The sequence below is a fragment of the Glycine soja genome, chromosome 8 (genome assembly GCF_004193775.1).
Source record: "Glycine soja cultivar W05 chromosome 8, ASM419377v2, whole genome shotgun sequence".
Classification (NCBI taxonomy): Eukaryota; Viridiplantae; Streptophyta; class Magnoliopsida; order Fabales; family Fabaceae; genus Glycine; species Glycine soja.
In genome coordinates, this window is record NC_041009.1 from 12,402,305 (window position 1) to 12,422,866 (window position 20,562).

The window sequence follows — 20,562 nt, forward strand, 5'->3', positions numbered from 1 at the left end:
CTGATAATAAACTTAAATTAAACGCTGCAAACTTTCCATATATATCTGTTTTGGCTTTGAGTATCAAGATATATATATATATATATATATAGGAACCAAATCACTTTGTACCTTGATTCACCAATACTAAGATTTTATTGTTATCTCTTTAATTTATACTAAATAATGTAAAAAATTGAACAAATATGGCGTGTGCTATTTATATTTTATTGTAATTTTATTTAATTATTCTCTTTGAATGACCACATCATCCTCTAATAACTGATTTTCTTTCATGTGCTTTCGTGCATTTCTAATTTGTACTAAATGACATTGTTTTTACATGAATATTTTTTTTATACAACATTTACTTATGTAAAATTGTACGAATATGAGATGTGGTATCTAAAATTATAACAAATATTACAACACCATTAACTACCCTACATAATACATAATTATCCCTGCATTCTCAAATGTGAATAAACTATATTAGTGTATGGAGCATTTGAAGCAACAATAATAGAGCATTGGTACACTACAAAATACGTAACTATCCCTGCTTTCTCAAGAGTGTAAGCATGCATTGAGTGTCCCAATATCTAACAATAGATGGTGAGTAAGAATTGCTAGTTTATTAAGTCGCAATTGTAACATGTCAATTCTAATTCAAGTTTTGAGGGTATATACAAACAATTTCAGTGAACAAAACATAATGGGAAAGTGTAATTTTGATATTGTTTACAAAGAAGCCTTGCATGATAGAACAAAGATTGCAGTTAAAATATGGTGAATCGGAGAAGAATGACTTAGTTTACAACTAAAACTAAAGTACTTAGTAAGGTGTGACACCTAAATTGGATTAGAAGACAAGACTTTAATTACGACGAAAATAAAGACATATGTACTAGACAAACAAGCCTTAAGGTCACTAGGGGAAATTAACTCATTCTCATTGAGTGCATTCTAGCTCACACAATCAACACAAAATACTTACATTCATAACCTTTCAGCATTGCACACATACACCATCACGAGCACTACACTTTACATGCACTTGTACACTGAAGTTAGGCTCTTAAAAGGTAAGATAGAGCATGTGAAACACTTAGGGTTCACTTCTCATGCCTCTCATGTCATGCATTCACTCAAACAACTTAGAATACTAAAATTGTCTTGTTACCTTAAACCACTTATTCACTTTTGGTGTAAAATGATCACTAGTTTAGGCTACTTCATCAATACTAGTTTCAATGCTAATACAAGATATTTTATAAGGGAGAACTTCTCTTAAGCTTAAAGATGGTTAAGGACTTAGACAAGGTTAACTTTAGGTACCATATGGTGTAAGAACACACAAGGGAGACAACGCTAATTAATGGTCCAAACTTTACACCACTCAAATTGATACAAACAACAACTATATGCAAATCTATCATATACTCAAATCGTATTAACATGTCTCACCAAAATGATGTACCTAAAGTTAACATAGGATATCACATTAAACTAATTGATAATGTGGCAACTCGTCTAACTGTCACATCATTATTTAATAATAATATTTAATGATAATGACAAAAAAACTAATGAAAGAATAATATAAAGACTAAGATCAATTAATTTTTTGTTTAGAGATTGAAAGTAAAATTCAAAAGATGTTTAGGAATCAAAATCACATTTAACCCATATTTTTAAATTAAAAAAAAAAAAATCTCCTTTCCATTTTCTTCCATCATAATTTTATGTTGTGTTTGAAATGACGAAAGGAAAAAATGAATTATTTAATTTAAATTCAGAAAACAGATTTCCTTAAATAGTCAGCATTTTTTCTTCTATTTTCTCTTTAACTAAATTGAAAAAAATATTAATATCCATATTTTTTCTTCTCCAAACAAACAATTAGGCAATTAACTGTCTTGAGGTGCTGCTTGTGCTCTCTATTATGTGTCTATTGTTGGATCCAATAGAGTGACAAGTAGGGACCCCATTTTTTACAAGTTAAATTTTTTAATATATATATATATATGTGTGTATATATATATATATATATATATATATATATATATATATATAAAATAGTATATAATATATTAATATTACAATTGATTATTTGTATTTTAAAATTATATACTGTTATTTTAGTTACTTAACTTTTATTCACTGATAAAATACTTATTCTCTTTTCATAGTTATTACTGTCAAGATAATGATATTATTTTACATTTTTAGATAAATATTTTATTTTCCTTTTATAGTTATATTATAGAAATAATTATATTTTTATTTTTTAGACAAAATATTTGAATATCATTTTTAATAGTATTTTTATTTTATCACTCATTGTTTCAAGACTATAAATAATTATATTTACAAGATTTTATTAATTTTTTTATAATATATAATTCGTGAAAGTTCTTTTTTTGGTGTGAAGTGATCAATATTTGTAATATTTTTTAACTCAATATTTGTAATCTTTTATTTCTTGGAAAGCCCGTGTTTGTAATCTTGGATCTTAAAAACCATTTAATTTGTAGCATGTAATTCCACAAGTACAAGGGGGCTAACATTTCCCGAACAAGGAAATTGCTTCAGCTTCCATCGTAAGCCTTTTGACCAACGGGAGGCTTTTTTTTTTTTTTTTTATTTACCAAAATGGAGGTAGTTTTTAAATTAATTTAGAAATGAGGACAAGTCATGGATTTCCACGATTTTGCAGAAGTTGTGAAACTTTATTCGACTTTGAATTTTTTTTAACTTATTCTTACTAAAGTCGTAAGAAGTGATATGATTTTTGCATTTTCTTTTACTTGACAACCCTAAGTTATAAATTTTCACACAACTTCAAAGTCATAATAATCCACCCAACTTAGAAGTCGTGAAGTATCATACGATTTTAGCCAAAATCCTAATTTAGCCACATCCAAAATCGTGATTAACTATATGACTTCAAATTTATGCACTCCTTCATATAATACATGTTGTGGTATTAAACTATCAAGTTTTCTGTCATTAATATTAAAATAATTTTATTAAATAAAATTAATTAATATTACTAGTTCATACAAAATTATTATTTTACTTACTTCATAAATATTTAAAATATTAATCAATTTTTAAAAATAAGATTTTCAATAAAAATATGAAAAATCAACACAATATTTTAAAAAAATTAAAGAAGTGGTAATAAGCTTTACAACTTCTGAGTCAAAAAGAAAACTTCTACTTCTAAGTCATGTAGAAATCTAATGATAATTTGGATGAATATTCACGACTTTAATTAAAATTCACGAAAAAAAATTAAAAAAAGTAAGATACAAAAATTAAAAAATTGTATAAAGTTTCACGACTTTTGTCTACAAAGTCCTGAACATTCGTATGACTCACTACTATTTTGGAATTAATTAAAAAAAAAACTATCCTCATTTCATAAATTAAAAAAAAAATTACCCTCTAATGATGGAAAAGACCTCCATGGTAAGCTTAAAGTACCATAGCCTCATTAATTCTCTTTGGGTTGCTGCTTTGCCCGGTGGAAACCATACCCTTGTGAATTTAATCAAAGAATCAATGTTTTTAATAATGTATTTTACATATTTCATAATACACTTGCAGTAATAAAAAAATCATATAATAAAAATGTGTTAATTATTATACTTTTGTTAACATAGTTTCATTTCAAAAACATTAATATACTAACATAAGTATTAATAAACTAACATCAACAGTTAAAAACTAATTTAATTTTAAGTTTCCTAGTATTTAAGCTTAAACTAACTTTTAGCATTTAAAAGTAGTATTTTTTTATCAAAAATATTTATTCTACTAAAAATATAAAGTATGATAAGTATTTTTTAATAGAAAATCATATATTTTTTATGCTTAACTATAAATATTATAAACTTATATTCATAATATAATATACTAATTATATACATATTAACTTCCCAAGCCAATGAACATATCTGTTGATAAGAAAAAAATGGTTTAAGAATATTTTTACTCTTTTAAATTTGAATAATTATTTTTTAAACTCCTTAAAAAATTATTTTTATTAGTTTCTCAATTTTTTGAAAAGTTTTAGTCTCTCTTTATTTATTGTATTTATGATTTCAAAATTATGATTGTTTTTTACAGTCATTTTTTTTATTTTTTAATTTAATTTTAAAAAAATAATTTTTGACGATTTTAAACTGTCAAAACATTTAACTCGTATAGTTTGGTGGCCATTTTTTTATTTATATTCTAGCAGTTTAAAAACAGCTACAAATTATTTTTAAAGAAATTAAATAAAAAATAGTGATGTTTATATATATGTATAAAAGGAAAAGTTAATATGTACTTTCAAAATATCATATCATTTAAATAAACTTATAACGACTATATTAATGCATCAAATTCCATTAAGTAAATATTACACTACAAAAAAAAAAAATACCAAACTAATGTTCGTATCGTCCCTGACCTTGACATGCACAAAAGTAGAGCACAAAGCATCAACTAGAGATGAGAGGGGTGGATACAGGTAAGACAAAATATCAAACATGAAGGAACGACGGGGAAGATGAAGTAACTTATTTTTTCTCAAGATTTCCAGAGAGCCACAACATGTCTAGTCTATAGGGGGGGAAAAGTTTGCGCCTTGGTCATTTTGAACAGGAGGGATAGAGGAGCTCACCGCTTTGGCTTTGTTGGCTTCAAAGGAGTGGCTAATGCTGTGAATTTAGAGAAGCAGCTAGATAGTATCAGCAGATGGGGATGGCATGGAGATCTTTCACGATGATCAGAGGGGTATGGAGGAACTGTGGAAGCGCAACAACGAGAAGTATTTGAAGTGCTACCTAGTAAGGCCTATCGTGTACATGAGTATGGTGTAGTTATGAAGGGAAAGAAAATGTGAGCCCAATATGGTAATCGGCTGTAATTTGGTTGATGGGCAGATTATGGTGGAGATATATAGTTCCGGAAACACAACATGAAATCAATAGGATCCCTTCTAACAGGGGTGGTGAAGCATCTCCAGTTGTAAATCTAATTTCTATCCAAGGCAATTCCATACCCTACAGTAGTGTAATTCAGTTCCGCGATATAAAGGCCTAAGCTAGAAATTTGTGTGCCATCAGGATCAACATTGGAGTGTCAGATAAGAAGAACGAAATTCATATGGTGGATAGGATGAAAACTATGGAGGAAAGAGACAAGGAAGACAAGAGATTTGAGAGGGGGGCATAATGGTTATCAAATGAAGATTCTATCTTACAATGTTAGGGGGTTGGGGAAATGGATGAAGCGGAAGTTCATAAAAAATCTGATCTTGAATGAGGGGGTGCAGTTTGTGAGTATACAAGAAACAAAAAAAGAGAACACTAATAAGGAGTTATGTCACGCAATTTGGGGAGATACACAGGTAGAATGGATTGCCTAGCCAACAATATATTCAGTAGGGGGCTTATTGTGTTTGTGGTCCAACGAATACTTTTGGAGTACTTTGAAAGGAGATATACTTAACTTCCTTGAGGACTTCTATGAATCTGGGAACTTTTCTAAGGGAGCTAATGCATCATTTATTGCTCTCATCCCCAAGGTTCAAGAGCCACAAAGTTGGGAGAGTAAACCAATCTCATTAGTTGGTTGCATGTATAAAGTGGTTGTTAAGATCTCAACAAAGAGGCTTCAAGGTTCAAGGAGTACTTCAGTTATTGATGGGCGACAAAGTGCCTTTTTGGGGGGGGGGGGGGGGGAGAAACATACTGCATGATCCTTTAATTGCAAATAAAGTAGTGGAAGAAGTGAGAAGAAAAAAGAAAAAAGTGGATGATTCTTAAGGTGTATTTTGAATAGGCTTATGATTCAAGTTGTTGGAGCTTACTTTTTTATATGTTGAAGAGGCTAGGATTCCATGAACAGTGGATTCATTGGATTCGTGGTTGCCTAGTATTTAGTCTGGTGTCCGATTTAGTTAATAAAAGCCCATCAAAAGAATTCATACCACAAAGAGGGTTAAGACAAAGTGATCCACTTACACCGTTTGTCACTATTGTGGCGAAGGGTCTAAGTGATTTGATAAGAGAGACAATTTCAATTTTTTTTGGGGATTCAAAATGAGGGATAAGGAGGTTGAGGTGAATTTGCTACAATATGCGGATGACAAAATATTTGTGGGGGAGTTCAAATTGGAGAATGTGGTTGTTGTTAAAAGCACTTTGAGGTGCTTTGAGCTTGTATCTAGTTTGAAAGTGAACTTCCATAAGGGTAGATTTGGGGGCATTGGTGTGGATTTGGAAGAGATAGAGAGGTTCTTTACATACTTGAATTGTAGAATATTAACATTCCTATTTGTTTGTTGGGAAATTCCTATCGGTGCAAACCCTAAGAGATTGGAGACGTGGGAGCCCATCATCTCAAAATTTGAGAAGAAACTTGCATCTTGAAGCATAAACACCTCTCTTTTGTTGGGAGAATTTATTTTATTAATTCGATAATTTCCTCTTTCCCTCTTTATTTTTTGTCTTTCTTTAAAATGGAAAAAGATATTTTTAGGAAGTTGGTTAGTATTCAAAGGCAATTTTTGTGGGGGTGTGAGGAGGGGAGGGAAAAAATTTCTTAGATAGGGTGGGAAAAAATTTGTTCACCTAAGGAACATGAAAGCTTAGGGTTCACAAACAGACATATCCTTATTTAATATTGCTTTGCTTGCCAAGTGGACACGGAAAATGTTTAATAATAGAGGCGAGCTTTGGGAGAGGGTGTTAGACTCAAAATACGTTGCTTCTCAAGGCTTATGTGAGGATGAGGTGAACAATCATGAGTCTATTTAGTAGAGAGATTTAAAGATTGCATGTGGGGGACAAAATAATAGGTGGTTTGAGGATTGGATTGAGTGGAGAGTAGGAGATGGGGCATACACTAGTTTTTGGAAAGATATATAGATGGATTGGGGAAGAATGCTTACAAATTAAATTCACAAGGTTGTTACTAAATTCGGAACAAAAAGTTGAGAGTGGATGAGATGGGGAGGTGGGTTGATGGTAGATGGGTGTGAGAATTTAAATGGAGAAGAAAATGATTTGAGTGGGAGAAAGAATTAGCGAAGGAGTTCAATACTTTGGTCAACACTGCCAAAGTGGAAGGTGTAGGGTGTGACACTTGGCTTCGGTTGATGGAAACTACACATAATTTTTCAGTGAAGTCTACATACTCTTCTCTGCATAATCTGCGGATTGGGTCTCATGAGAATGGGGTGTTTAAACTTATGTGGCATATTAAAATTCGTCACAAAGTGTCTTTCATGGTATGGAGGTTGTTACATGATAGACTACCCGCAAAGGTATATCTACATAGGAGGCACATCCAATTGCAGGAAGGAGCTATTTCATGTGTGTTATGTAATGAGAATGATGAAGACGTATATCATGCTATCTTCTCATGTCAGAACGCACACTCTATTTGGGGGAGTTGGTATCGGATGTTGGACATCTCAACAGTTTCTCTAGGCTCAGTTATTGAACATTTCAGTCATAACTCCCAGGGTCGTTATAGTCCAAAAGCTAGGGAAACAAGATGGTGTTCAAAGGTATTATTTTTTATTAGGAGAAGCTCTGGCACAAGATCCGATTTGATTTGTGGACATGGCTTATGTTGGACACATATCAAGAAGTTCAAGTTTTAAATTTGAATTGTTAACAATTTTTAGATTTAGATTTGCAAATATGTTTTTTTAGTTTTAGAATTATAGATACATAGCATATAAACTTTGAATGGTTAGTTTTTAAGATTATTGTTAATTTTTGAATTTTACATATCTGTTAGTTTTTAAAATTATTATTAGTTTTTGAATTTTGTAACTTCTATATAGATAGATTAGCAGGTAAACTTAGATCAGGTAATTTTCAGCTTTTTGAACCTTGTAAATCGATATATATATATATATATATATATATATATATATATATATATATATATATATATATATATATCAAATAAATGAATAAACAAAAAAGTTTTGCTGCTACTGTGTGGGGTGCTGGGTTTTGTAGGAGGGAGAGGGGGCAAATTGTTTGTAGTTACTGGTGATCTGGGGTTGTGACCGGATAGTATGAATATATTCCAGTAGCATTACACGATCAAACATGGCCCGGTCGGTGGTTCTTTGTAACTTTTTCGCACTTCTTGTGCTTTTAATATAATTCTGCATATTGCTTACCAAAAAAGAAAAAATACCAAACTAATAATTTTTTTATTAGGATATACATAAACACAAAAACAAATGTGTACTAGCATGGCAACAAATGAACGAAATCATGCATGGTGACAAGGACCATTAATTATCTCACACCTGGGATAGGAGCGTTTTCCCAAACGTGAATACTGAAATTGAATCACAATCCACCACTGGCTGAGTTCAATTGGGTTTTGGGACCACAAAAGAAACAAGACCCTTGTGCTCATTCAATACTCTTGTTCACGCAACAAGCAACAACATTAATTATTCTTCTTTATTCGATGGCTCTCATGTTTTCTTTGTTATGGATATTGTTAATAAGTAGCACTTATTCGTTAAAAAATAAATAATAAAGTTTGTACTAAAAAATAAGGTTAAAAATATATATTGAAAATCATGATTAGGCATGGTAACGGGTGGATGGGGACGGATTTTGCTTACATCACCCGTCTCGACTCTCCCATTTTTCTCCTCGCCTTCGCTTTCGAAATTTAACAGAGATGTATATTTATTTTCCATATCCGTCTCCGACGGGTCAGATTTCGTCCTTCCTTCGACATATTTATAAAATTTTATTAAATAATATAATTTTTTATAAAATAAAAAATAAAATTTTAAATAACAACTATAACATATTTTTAAATTATATATATCAACATAAAATTCAATCTAATAATCTCATATTTAAATGAATTTTGTAAATTAATTATTAGCGAAACAAATTTAGAACAAATATTATTAATCTCATTTCCAATTCCAAATTCAACTTTAACTATTTGAAAAAATTTGATCCCAACTTCAATTCGGATTTTTCCCTTTAAAGTCGAAATGGATCCACGACGAGCCCTATGAATTCAGGTCTCGTTGCCATGCCCAATGATGATCAGAATATATTAAGAAAAAAAGAGTAATGGAGTGTGAAAAGTTTTAATATTTTTATTTTCAATTAACATTTGTCCATTTTTTTTCTTGGTACTTTGCACGGGTAGATCTTGTCGTTACTAGCTTTGTGGGGCCGGATTAACCTAGGAACCTGAAGACTCAAACCAGTTCAACTTAATCTATAGTCTATAGTCTACACTGCCTCATTGAACTGACTTTTCTCTCTCTTGTCTCAAATCTCAAAAAAGTGACATGTCCAATTGCCATCTATATCCTCCCTGCCATTACCTGCACCTTCTCCCATGTCACTTTGAGATTCGATGACACACACTTCCTTCCTCTAACGCCAATGTTGGCATGTAGTATTAAGAATATAGTCAAACTACTAATACTCCTACTAGTTGTACAATAAATTACTCCAGTTTTTTTTCTTAATAATAAGAATAAATTATTTGGTTCTTTATGTAGCACAGTAACATTATTTACACATTAATCCATAAAATTAATTTTTAAATAAGTCTTTCAAAAGAATAATTCGTCATTACGTGGCTCTTGCACCATAATGGCTATTTTTTTAAAAATTAACATAAATATATTTTTAAAAATTACAAAAATAAATAAATCATATTTTGAAGTAGGATTTTATTATAATTCTTTTCTCTTTTTTTTTTATTAATCATCCAACCTACCTTATTGTCTCTGGAGTCTACAATATATATATATATATATATATATATATATATATATATATATTCAGATGAAACAACTAAAATTTTTTGGTACACTTATTTATAATTTTTTAATCTTAGACTTTTAGTATTATATATTTTCAGAGACTAAACATAATGTTTTTCTAAAAATTAATAACAAAACACCTAGTTTTATATTATCTAAAATTGGTCGTAAAAATAATTATTTTATTTTATGCATAAAAATATATTTATTTTTCTCAAATTAATTTTACAGTAAAGAAATTCTTGTTTAATTTTTAATTTTTATATTTTAACTCATAGGATTTGTATAATAACAAAAAACCCTACTACATTTACAAATGAAAAATGATTGATTAGCAATAAAATTTGTATTTAATTTTTTTTTGGACAAAATTTTCTTCATTTAACAACAATCACACATAAGTTAGTCTAAACAGTAACTGGTAAAAAAATTATTATGAATAATTCTTTTAAATATATATTTTATTGTGGGTTGAAATCGATTAAAAATCATAAGATTAAAGGATAGTTATTAAATTAACTGTGAAACTACTTGTGATTTATAATAAATTTTAGTAAATAATAAAGAATATATTTAAAAGAATGGTAGTATACAAGAATATATTTAAAAGAATGCTAGCATCTCTATGCTCTGTGTAACAAAAGTTGATGTCATTTTCACTTCTCAGTCCTCACACTCGCAGCACCAAAACCATTTTGCACTCACAAGAACCCAACCCCAACTCCAACAAAAAACAACACAACTAGAATCTCTCTCTCTCTCTGCATTCTCTTCTCTTCCTCATGGCGTCCCTGACCCCGGGCGTCCTCTCGAAGCTCCTGGACAACGCGGGTTCCAAGGTAACCGCCGCTCACCGGCAGGCCCTCCTGCAGGTGACGGAGATCGTGCCGCGCCTCTCCTCAACCTCCCCATTACAGAGCCGCGGCTACTTTTTAAAACTCTCGGACTCCCTCCACTCCGCCTACGTCTCCGTCCCCGACGCCGACGCCGACCTCATCTGCGCCGGCAAGCTCCACCTCGGCCAGTTCGTCTACGTCACACGCCTCGACGCCGCCTCCCCCGTCCCCCTTGTCCGCGGCCTCAACGTGCTCCCCCGCCGGAGGCCCTGCGTCGGGAACCCTACTGAGTTGGTTCCCAGCGAGAGGCTTTGCGTCGCCACTCCGAAGAAAAAGAAGAGAGAAGAGGTTGTTAAGAAGGAGAAGGGGTTGGAGATGATGAGGAGGTTGAGTTTGGATTCTTCTAGAAGGGTTTGGGATCAGAGTCCGGTTGCAAAACGGAAAACCGCTTCTGCGAGTTCGCTTTCGAACAATCTTAAGGCCAAGAAGTCTAACTCTAACCCCACTTCGCTTAACGTCTGTTACTGTTCTCTCTTTCTACCTTTTTTTTTTTTTTAATGACCAACTTACATTACTGTGTTGTGGGGTGTTTGGAGGGAAGGGAAGTAAACGGAAAGAGAGAAAAAAATTGATTTGATTTCATAAGTATAGAAAAAAATAATTTTTTTAATTCAAATTTAAATTTTTTTAATTCAAATTTAAATTTTTTCTTCCCTTTTCCACCTTTCTAACACTGTTCCAACTTCCAAATGGACCATGTAGAATGTATGGAAAATCAAAAGAGAAAAAATATTGAAATTTTAATAGAGAAGATAGTTAGAAAAAATGATTTTTTTTTCTAGAAACTATTTTCTTTCTTTTGTTTTTCTTTTCAACTAAATAAAAAATGCATTGTTAGATTTTTTTTTTTTTTTTTGTTTTCACCTTTGATAATCCACCTAATAGATCATGCATTAAAGGTTGATTTAAGTTATTAGGTCCATTTCTAACAGGAGAACTGCATTTTTATTTTACTCTGGTGAATGAAAGGTTTTGCCTTTTGGCTACCCTTTTGCTTTTTATTTTTTATTTTTTTCCTGTTAATTTTTCTTTGTGGGGAGGTTTGTTTTTTTTTTTTTATTTTTACGGAAGAGGGTTTTATATTAGTTGTTTCTTTCTTTTTAGGGGGGAATGGGCGTCTTCGTTTAGCATCAAATTTGATGGCGGGCACGTTTTTAAGGTGAAAAATTCACTCTTAGTCGTTAAGAATCGCAAATGTTTAAGTCGTATTCAGCAGCTAATCTATGTTTCGTGTTTAAGTTTGTAAATTTTAAGGAAACATGAGGTTGTCGTTCCACTGCTGAATTTTGTTCTTTTTAGATCACTGTTTCGGATAAAGTTAATGTTGAGGGCCCTCTTGACTTTTTTTTATATTTTATTTTATGTTTTTTGCGCTTTTAAAAGGCTTTTATTTCTGTTGGTGTGGACCATGTCAACGGTTTTCTTTTTTAAAATTTTTGTATGCTTTGACATTCTGTTAACAATTTTTGGTAAGAATTTGTCTAATTGAGTTTTGTGAATGTTTGAGGTCAGTATTGGTAGGGCCTTTGGTTTAAAGAGAAATTAACTTTTGATGGTTCTGCATACTCTGCTGTCTAGCACTGCATCATGTGGGTAGAGAAAACACTTTCTGATGTTGTATGAGACAAAAGGTTCATTTTGTGTGTGTCGTTTCTTGTCTTTAACTTTCTTGAAGCTTATTGTGGGTTGGTGGTGTATGGTGTTGTAGGTGATAGACAAGAAGGTTGTTTCTGTCAAACCTGATTCTCCACTAAAATCTCCAACATCAAGTGTCTCACCCTTGAAGAATAAAAACGAGAACCTGTGTCCAAAATCATTGACAATCACACCTCCGAGGAAGAGTACTAGTACTAGTACTAGGTCACCCTGTGGTGGCACTGTTCATAGCCCACTTGTTAAGGTCCCCCTCAATTTCAAGACTTGGTGTTATGATACTCCTGCATGTTGGGAAGATGTCTCACTCCCCATGTGTGATCTTGGAAAGGTATTAAACTTGTGTCTGGCTAATATTCTAACTTTCATGTCGCCATCTTGTTCCTGTTTTTGAATTTTGTTGTTTCACTCTTTTGCAGCAAGTTGTGACTCATAGAACTGTTGCCTTTTTAGCGGCTGTGCGGTCTCTTGAAGAAGCATCTGCTACAGATTCTGTGATCCAATGCATGTGGTATCTATCTGTTGCTTGTAAATACAATACACAATTCTTTTGCTATCTTTTTATGCCCTTCCTGCTTGTTATTAGAATTTGCTCTACGAATTTCTCATCCATGATGTTGTAACAGATGCTTATTATCTGCTAATTCAGTGTTGTTAATGCATTTAATAATGTAATGAACCTGAACAATTTTTCTTAGAAAGCATTTTTAATTTCTAATTATTGAAATACAGATATGATTCTCTGTTATTGACATACTGTGATTTTCAAATGTGTTAGTATATACTTAACTAGTTTGCCTGGTAATCTTTTGCCCCTGGTATCCCCCTTTAAGTTTGAGGGTACAGATTATTGTGGATTATATCTTTTTACATGTATGGCACCATATGAATGTTATTTCAAATGTAAGTTTTCCAACCATGCGGTCAAAATTGTCAATCTGACCATCTTAAATAGAACAAGGAATGAGCATCTCATATTCTCATGTCTAGTGAAAATAGCTATTCCATCACTACATCTTATCATTGTCAGTTATAGATATTTGGAGTCAGAATTGGAAGGAAATTTCTCAGTTTTATACTAAATGGCATGTCTGGATCAGCTTATTTCAAGGGGAATAATTGTCTATTTATCAAAAACTCTCATAAGCCATTATTTCTTTAAGTAAGCTAAACACAACATATTCTATCATATTTTCCCCCTCTTTTGAGTCTGTATGAACTACAGTATGTGCTTCATAATTGTATAGACTAATATGATTATTCTCTTTCAGCATGTATGCAGAACTTTGCCAGTCTGGTCAAACACATTCTCCTGGATCACTTGTGAAGCAGTTTTTGGAGCTTCACCTGAGTTTGCAGAGAGTAACAGTGCTGTTTGATTCGTTACTCAACCCACTTCCTGAAACAAAGTCAAGCAGCCACTCTACCCTACAGTGTCTAACAGAAGATGCATGCAAAGTTCCCACCCGAAAGAATGCTATATCTTGGGTACAAGCTGCCGTAGGTACCAATCTTTCCAAATTCAATCTATTTGAAACACAGGCGAAAAGTGAGGTTCTAAATGGTGAGAAATGTCATTATGTTGTCATTGAGAATACTCCCGAGGACATCAATACTGAGACTTCACCTGCTCAAAACAAGCAAAATCGTGTAACTCAAGCAAACCACTTGCCAAATTCAACTGCTAAAAGACTTCCTTCTTCAAAGCGGAATCTCTTGGCAGCAAAGAACAAGGATGCTGACAAACATGATCGATCAAAAGAAATCAAATTAAAAGAGGCTGCGAGTTTGGCAGAAAAACTGCTTGAGGCATCTAGCGAATGGTTCCTGAAGTACTTGGAGGAGTCTCTGAGTAATGAGTTCGGGTTGAAAAATGAAGGGAACACTGAAATTGCAAGTCTTCTTGGACAACTCAAACAGGTGAATCACTGGTTAGATAATTTGGCTGGTGGAGATAAGGTTGATCACCGGGTAGAGAAGCTAAGGAAAAATTTGTACCGGTTTCTACTTGAGCATGTTAATTCTGCCGTTACTTCTAATTAGAGTAAATGTAGAAGAACTACGAGAGCTAACAATTGACAAAATGGAGAATACTATCCTCAAATGACTGTGCATTGGACAGCTGACAGTGGTATTACAGTGAATATTTAAAGTTTAAACAGATCGATTTGGTCTTGGTGTAACCACTTAACTTAGGATCTTACATGTACCTTGTATAATTTAGTCTTTGTCACTGAATGAAGTTATGCCCAAGATTTTTACATTTTGAGCTGTATTCTAATGATATGGACATGTTATTATTGACAGTAAATTTTGGTTTATATTCATTTTGGATTAACCTTGAGAGTTCCCAGTTCAACAGTCTTGCTTTTTTAATTAAGGTGGAGTTGTGATTCATTGGCTATAATAAATTGTTGATTCTTGCTTTCTTGTGTTGTGCAAATAAGTTGGCGACTCTTAACATGCTGCGGTGCAGAATGTTTTGGTAACCTTAAGCTCATTATGTTTTTGGTTGAGAAAAAAAAAAGAATCATGCCAAAGGGTATGGTAGAGAAAACAAGAAACAATGATAGAAAGAAAGACTTTTTTATAAGGACACTAGACCAAGTGAGAAGCTACATCAAAATTTAAATGCTAAATGCCTTCTTCTGATATGAAAGCCAAGGCATTAATTAACCCAATGTATTCACATTTATTTAGTTGGTCAAAAAGTAATCTGTATAAGAAGCTGATGATCCCTGAAGCTGTGCCTCCTCAACAGTTGTGGAGGACTTTCCCAAGGCTTTCATTCCTTTACAAGACTTCATGTGTTTGTGCATTTTCTCAGGCTTAAACGACTTCCCGCATTGCCTGCATCATCAAGTCCTATTTACGGTCTCATCATTCATGATTATGATAAAGATGTGAAATCGAAAGTATCTCGAAACATATGGGCATCAAGTACATATAGCTCATACTACTCTAGTCACATTTAATTAAAAATGCATGAAATACAACTCTTAAAAACTTGACACTGTACCCCGCAGCCAAAAGTTGGTAAACATCACAATCTGCTAATAAATGTTACCCTTTTTTATATTTTATACTTTTTTGTTATAACAAAATCTAAATTATGAGTATCTAATAATCCAAAACCATCTGAATCTTCATTCCATTGGCCTTTTGGTTGGAATCTTTTGACACTTGTCATTTCAGTAGGTAGGTCATATATTTTGATTTTGTTCATAATTATTATTAGACTAATAAACAGTCAAGTGCAGCCTCTAGCCTCCATGCACCTCCATTAAGCTGAGCATTAATCAGGCCCTGATAAGTCCTAATGTACTGTATCCTATTGATCCTCAACCAGTGTGCTAAAACATCCTCCACAAATATGACCATGATTTTTCATGAACAGTTTCTTGTCACAATATTGTTGAAATGCCTAACAATTGAAATCATACTCAGATGTGACATGTTTAGTCACTTACGAGCAGGTTGGTCCACCAAATGGTTTGGAAGAAGTTTGATTTAGCAACTCCCCTAACTTTTTCCTGCTCCTGCTAGTTTCATTTCCATCAAAGCTTTTTCTGCAAAAAGAGAATAAAAAATAAAAATAAAACAGAATTAAAGAAATCAGGCAAATAATATTAGGATCAATATTTAGAATCTTCAAAGCTCAATTTATAGTATAACTCCCCCACCTTGCCCCATATTGTTGTTTCTGGTGATGATGACCCCAAGAAGTCGCAAAACACCTGGCTGATCCTCCCAATTTGTCTCCCTTACAAATCTCAGCCCTTCTTTCAGGTATGTTGATAGGTTCCTTAGATAAATTCTTTTGAGCCAGGTTCATTTGGACCAGGGCTGCATCATTTGTTTCCACAGTGCCACAAGTGATCCAATTGCGGAACACATTAGAAACTCTGGCAGAATTGCTCCTGATCTTAGTAAAGGAGGATTGAGATGAAGATGATGATATAGTGGAGGAGGATGAATCAGGTGAGTTGGTTTTATTCAGGTCATCTTTGTGGCTAGCCTTCTTACTCAACAGATTGTGATACAAGGAAGGCAATGAGCAATCCTCTAACTTCTCTTGGTTGATTTCGTTGAAGCCGTCTTTGCCTGTTGCCTCTAAATGCTTCTCTTCTTCGACCTTTGAAGAGTCATCATCTGTCACAGATGACCTGTCTGAGCTGAAGACCAATGATGAGTCCTGGCTGATTTCTGATGACCCTTTTGTCGGAGTATCCGTTTTCAAATCCAAGTCTCGTTGAATTCGAGGTTCTTCTTCTGCTAGAGGCGGCTGCTGGTTTTTGTCCTCTATAGTTTGTACTTGACTACATTTCTTCTCAGCATGGATATCACAAACAGTAGTTTTCTTTTCATCAAGTGAAGGAGTTGTTGCTGCAGCATTATTATCCAAAAAGTAGTACAAAGTTAATGAGTCTTTTAACATTCTTGGAAAAGCATACATGCTTTGGAAATGTCCATTGATGGAAATTATGGGTGGCCATACTCAAATATTTAATGTGAACAACATAAGTGGGAATGGTGATTTTCTCCAAGTACATACCAAATGGGGTAGGGTGGATTTGTGATCCTTTGAGGACGTATTCATTGTCAGAGATGGGGGTTATGAGGTCGTCATCCAACAAGTCTTGCCACACATATCCACTCTTGTACCTCCTGCCGTTCAATAATTGTTAGTTACAAATTGATCATATGGCAGGCATTTAGTTAAATGTTAAAAAAAATGAGGTAGAGAAATGGACCAAAGAAAGGATTAGAAGGGTATGACCCAACCTCTTGTAGGACCAAGAAAAAGCATCTGGCAAGTCTTTTCCTCTCAATTCCCCAAGCCATCTCTTTACATCTTTTTAAGAGATAAAAAAAAAAGGCAATACTATTAGATAATAAAAATCACATATTAGTCACAACAAAAATGATCCATCAACACCAATAACCCATATACACCTAGAGAATCAAAGAGAGAAAATTGTAGACATGATAGGTTATACGATGTGACAAGAAATGTTAACTGAGTGTTGCATTGTAGCATGTGTTCATATGTCATTACTCTAATCAAAACACATTATGCGCAGAAAGAACAAAGAGGTACTATAGTCAGAGCCAGATGCAGAAGAGGCTAAAGTACTAGAAGAATGAAAAGGAAGTGTGGAAGAACAAAGATAACTCACCTCTTAGATAAACCCCATTTCGAGCAAGATGAAGAACACGAATCAGATGAGGATGATCTGCACGACCACCTATCTGACTAAGGAAGTAAATGATGTGAAGCCTTCTCACTTCTCCTCCACCTCTGCCTTCCATTCCAATTTCTCTTGCTCTATTCTTCTTCTTGCCTCTGCTGCAATAAACACAAACAACAACACCCTCTTTGACACAAGCACCAAACAAGTACTCTTCTTTTTAGGCACAACACAACACACAACACAAACAACCCTCTTATGTTATCCTCTACTATGATTCAAAATATTATATAAAACGTAGAAAGCAGCTAACATTGGAAAACCCACATGAGATCTTTGTCTCTCTGCCGGCCTGCTACACAAGGAACTGACATCACAAAATATAATATAAACCTTTATTCAAATAAAATATTCACAATTTCATATCATGGTCATATAGTATAAGGTTAATATAATGCAGGCCTGTTAGGTACCTACATGAGCATTACATGTTTTTTTTTTTTAACAAGAAAACATAATCTTTTTATCTTGTAAACATAAATAATAATAAAAAAAGAATGAGAAACATCGAGACTAGAGAATATACCAAGCAAGTGATTGGTTTGTGTACTAGAACGCAGTTAGTTACCTTTTACCTCTTCTTTGTAGCAGAGAAAGCAGAGAGAGAAAGAGAAAATAATGTGTGAGAGAATTGACCAGGTTTGGGGATATATAAAGATGTAGTTACGGAGTAGAACCAGATTCAGGGATCATCTGATTTCTCGCGGTTTAACGAATTTATACAATAAATGTATAATAGTCAGCTTTTGACTCAAGATCATTGTTCCCCCAAAAGTTCATTTCTGTTTCTTCTTTTTCTGTTTTATTATAATAACCTTTTAATGATTTCATTCATATATTTAATGTTTTCATTTTTTTTCCTACAAATTATTATTATTTGGAGTAGTATTTTTTTATTAGCTAATAGTTAATTTTATTAGTAGGAATAATCAAATTCATGACTTTTTTTCTTTTTTAATCAACCAAACTTATATCTCCTTGTAGTATTATTTTGGATAGCTAACTATACATGTCTTTTATTATATTGTTTCTTTTTCTTTCTAACATAGATGTTTAATGTCTTAAAATACTTAATGTTTAATGCTGAATGCATTAACGCATACTTGCCTATGAAATTTCTCGTTAATCGGCAAACTTCCTTTTTATATATACTATCAGTAATTTTGGTCATTTATTGTTATTGTTGACTTTGTAAAATTCAAAAAACAAAAATCACGGTAAATCAATTGGAATTATCTTACTGAAATGTCCTAATCAATTATAATTAATGACTAAAATTCTGAAGTCTATGCAGGTGATTTGAGAAAACATACCACTTTTAATTTGCCTCGGTCAAATAATTAAATGAAACGATATGCTGAAAATATGTTCATTAATCATTATAAGTACTGAACAATATTTTATTAAGAAAACGTGGAATAAATAGTTAAAAATAAGAGTTTCTTAAGTTTGTTACTATTATAAGACCCAATTATGTAATGATTAATGAAAGTGCCTAGCTAATTTAGTTGATAACAATAAATTTATCTTAAATTTATAATTTTTTTAAAATTATTATTTTCATTAATACTTTCCTTTCTTTTAATTGTTTGTTAATATATTATCTCTTATTTTAATTTATGGTATTTCTAGTCTAAAAATAATTAATGTAAAGAGCATTATAAATTGTTGAATCTTATATAAAAAAATATCATTCCAAATTTAAATTTTATAAATAAAAACAAAGAAAATAATAATCATGTTATGTCAGAATAAATTTATTCACACTATAATTAATTAGAAATGATTTTTGATATAATTTTTTAAATAATTATTATAATATATTATACATAATAGTTGTAATTAGATAAAAGTTTATAAATTTACAATTAGTTGGACAGGTTGGATGAATAATGTAGAACCTTGCAAAAAAAGAAGATAAAAAGTGTACAGATTTACACTCGTAGTAGATGCAGTATTTGTTAAAAAAGAAATGGACATTAAAAATTATTTACAAAGATCTTTTTAATATGATAAATATGCACACGATAAAATGCAGAATAACAAAATCAATTGATATTTTAACAAATTTATAATTTATTTTAATATATTTGGTCATAATTGTATTTTATCCTAGGGGACCCTACATTTCAGAAGAGTGGGATCTGGTTTTTCTTTTACACGGATATTTTTTGTTTGAGAAAAAAATATATTCATCGTAAAAAAACCCACCCAACTATAGATCTAAACATAAAATTACTAGTTACAAATTACAAATACAATGAAAAGGATATATAAAATACACAGATCGCTTATGTTTTGCTAACAGCCTAACACAAAGATGCAACAAAAAAGATAAGCAAACCAAACCATTGAAAAACCAGTATGACTTAAATTGAACAAAAATGATACATGAAGACAAGTAGATGACAAGAGAAGACACAATAAGTGGGTAATGAAATCAATTGACGATTTGAAAAATACCAAATTGCAATCTTGGCCAGCAAGTACATTATACAGAATAATCAAATAAACCGAACGTGGCAAAAATATATCATGAAAGAAAACTGCAAACATAATGGTCCAAAAAACAAAGCATTTTCTCAAGAAATTAATTGACCTTTTCATGATGTGGAGGTCCTCCTTTGTATAGTGTGGGAAGCCTTGCGGTGATTCCATTGCAATTGAATACATGACACACAAGTTTTGTTTTATCCCTTTCGTCGTCCTTCCTTCAACATCACATATTGCGATTTTCATCAGAAGATGAGCTCATAAATAAGTAGTTGAAATGCAAATTAGGAAACTAATTATTCTCTGAAAACAATTCAATTAGGGATTGTCACCTTCGTTGAAAAGGAATGATTTTACCATGTAAACAAACGTTACATCTTTACATCATTATGTTTTATATGGCAAATAATTTTCTTCATTGCAGTTGAAATCGAAATATAAAACTTTTTTC

General features: G+C 32.2%; 2 protein-coding genes across 5 annotated transcripts; one reads left to right on the forward strand and one right to left on the reverse strand.

The window, feature by feature from the left end:
- Window positions 1-10,457: 10,457 nt before the first annotated feature.
- LOC114423329 lies at window positions 10,458-14,719 on the forward strand. Its single transcript, XM_028390053.1, has 4 exons — window positions 10,458-11,169; window positions 12,422-12,697; window positions 12,786-12,877; window positions 13,638-14,719. The coding sequence occupies exons 1-4, from the start codon at window positions 10,600-10,602 to the stop codon at window positions 14,407-14,409; spliced, it is 1,710 nt and encodes a 569-aa protein (XP_028245854.1). The 5' UTR covers window positions 10,458-10,599; the 3' UTR covers window positions 14,410-14,719.
- Window positions 14,720-14,933: 214 nt separating this feature from the next.
- LOC114424062 lies at window positions 14,934-20,327 on the reverse strand. 4 transcript variants are annotated; one of them, XM_028390928.1, is made up of 7 exons: window positions 20,218-20,327; window positions 17,547-17,716; window positions 17,152-17,221; window positions 16,922-17,034; window positions 16,050-16,752; window positions 15,837-15,935; window positions 14,934-15,216 (listed from the first exon to the last, which is right to left on the reverse strand). In XM_028390928.1, the coding sequence occupies exons 1-7, from the start codon at window positions 20,289-20,291 to the stop codon at window positions 15,063-15,065; spliced, it is 1,383 nt and encodes a 460-aa protein (XP_028246729.1). In that variant the 5' UTR covers window positions 20,292-20,327; the 3' UTR covers window positions 14,934-15,062. The 4 variants fall into 4 exon arrangements, with proteins under 4 accessions (XP_028246729.1, XP_028246730.1, XP_028246731.1 ...); XM_028390929.1 differs by lacking the exon at window positions 20,218-20,327 and adding an exon at window positions 18,187-18,380; XM_028390930.1 differs by lacking the exon at window positions 20,218-20,327 and adding an exon at window positions 18,145-18,380.
- Window positions 20,328-20,562: the final 235 nt, after the last annotated feature.

Bases quoted from the DNA above. Each gene is read 5' to 3' on its own strand.
- LOC114424062 (XM_028390928.1), bottom strand. From the start codon at position 20,291: ATGTATTCAATTGCAATGGAATCACCGCAAGGCTTCCCACACTATACA. The intron at 17,717-20,217 runs GTCAATTAATTT...TGTTTATTGCAG, and splicing joins GACCTCCACATCATGAAAAG to CAGAGGCAAGAAGAAGAATA. The intron at 17,035-17,151 runs GTTGGGTCATAC...ATTGAACGGCAG, and splicing joins TTTTCTTGGTCCTACAAGAG to GAGGTACAAGAGTGGATATG.
- LOC114423329 (XM_028390053.1), top strand. From the start codon at position 10,600: ATGGCGTCCCTGACCCCGGGCGTCCTCTCGAAGCTCCTGGACAACGCG. The intron at 12,698-12,785 runs GTATTAAACTTG...ACTCTTTTGCAG, and splicing joins CCATGTGTGATCTTGGAAAG to CAAGTTGTGACTCATAGAAC. The intron at 12,878-13,637 runs GTATCTATCTGT...ATTCTCTTTCAG, and splicing joins TCTGTGATCCAATGCATGTG to CATGTATGCAGAACTTTGCC.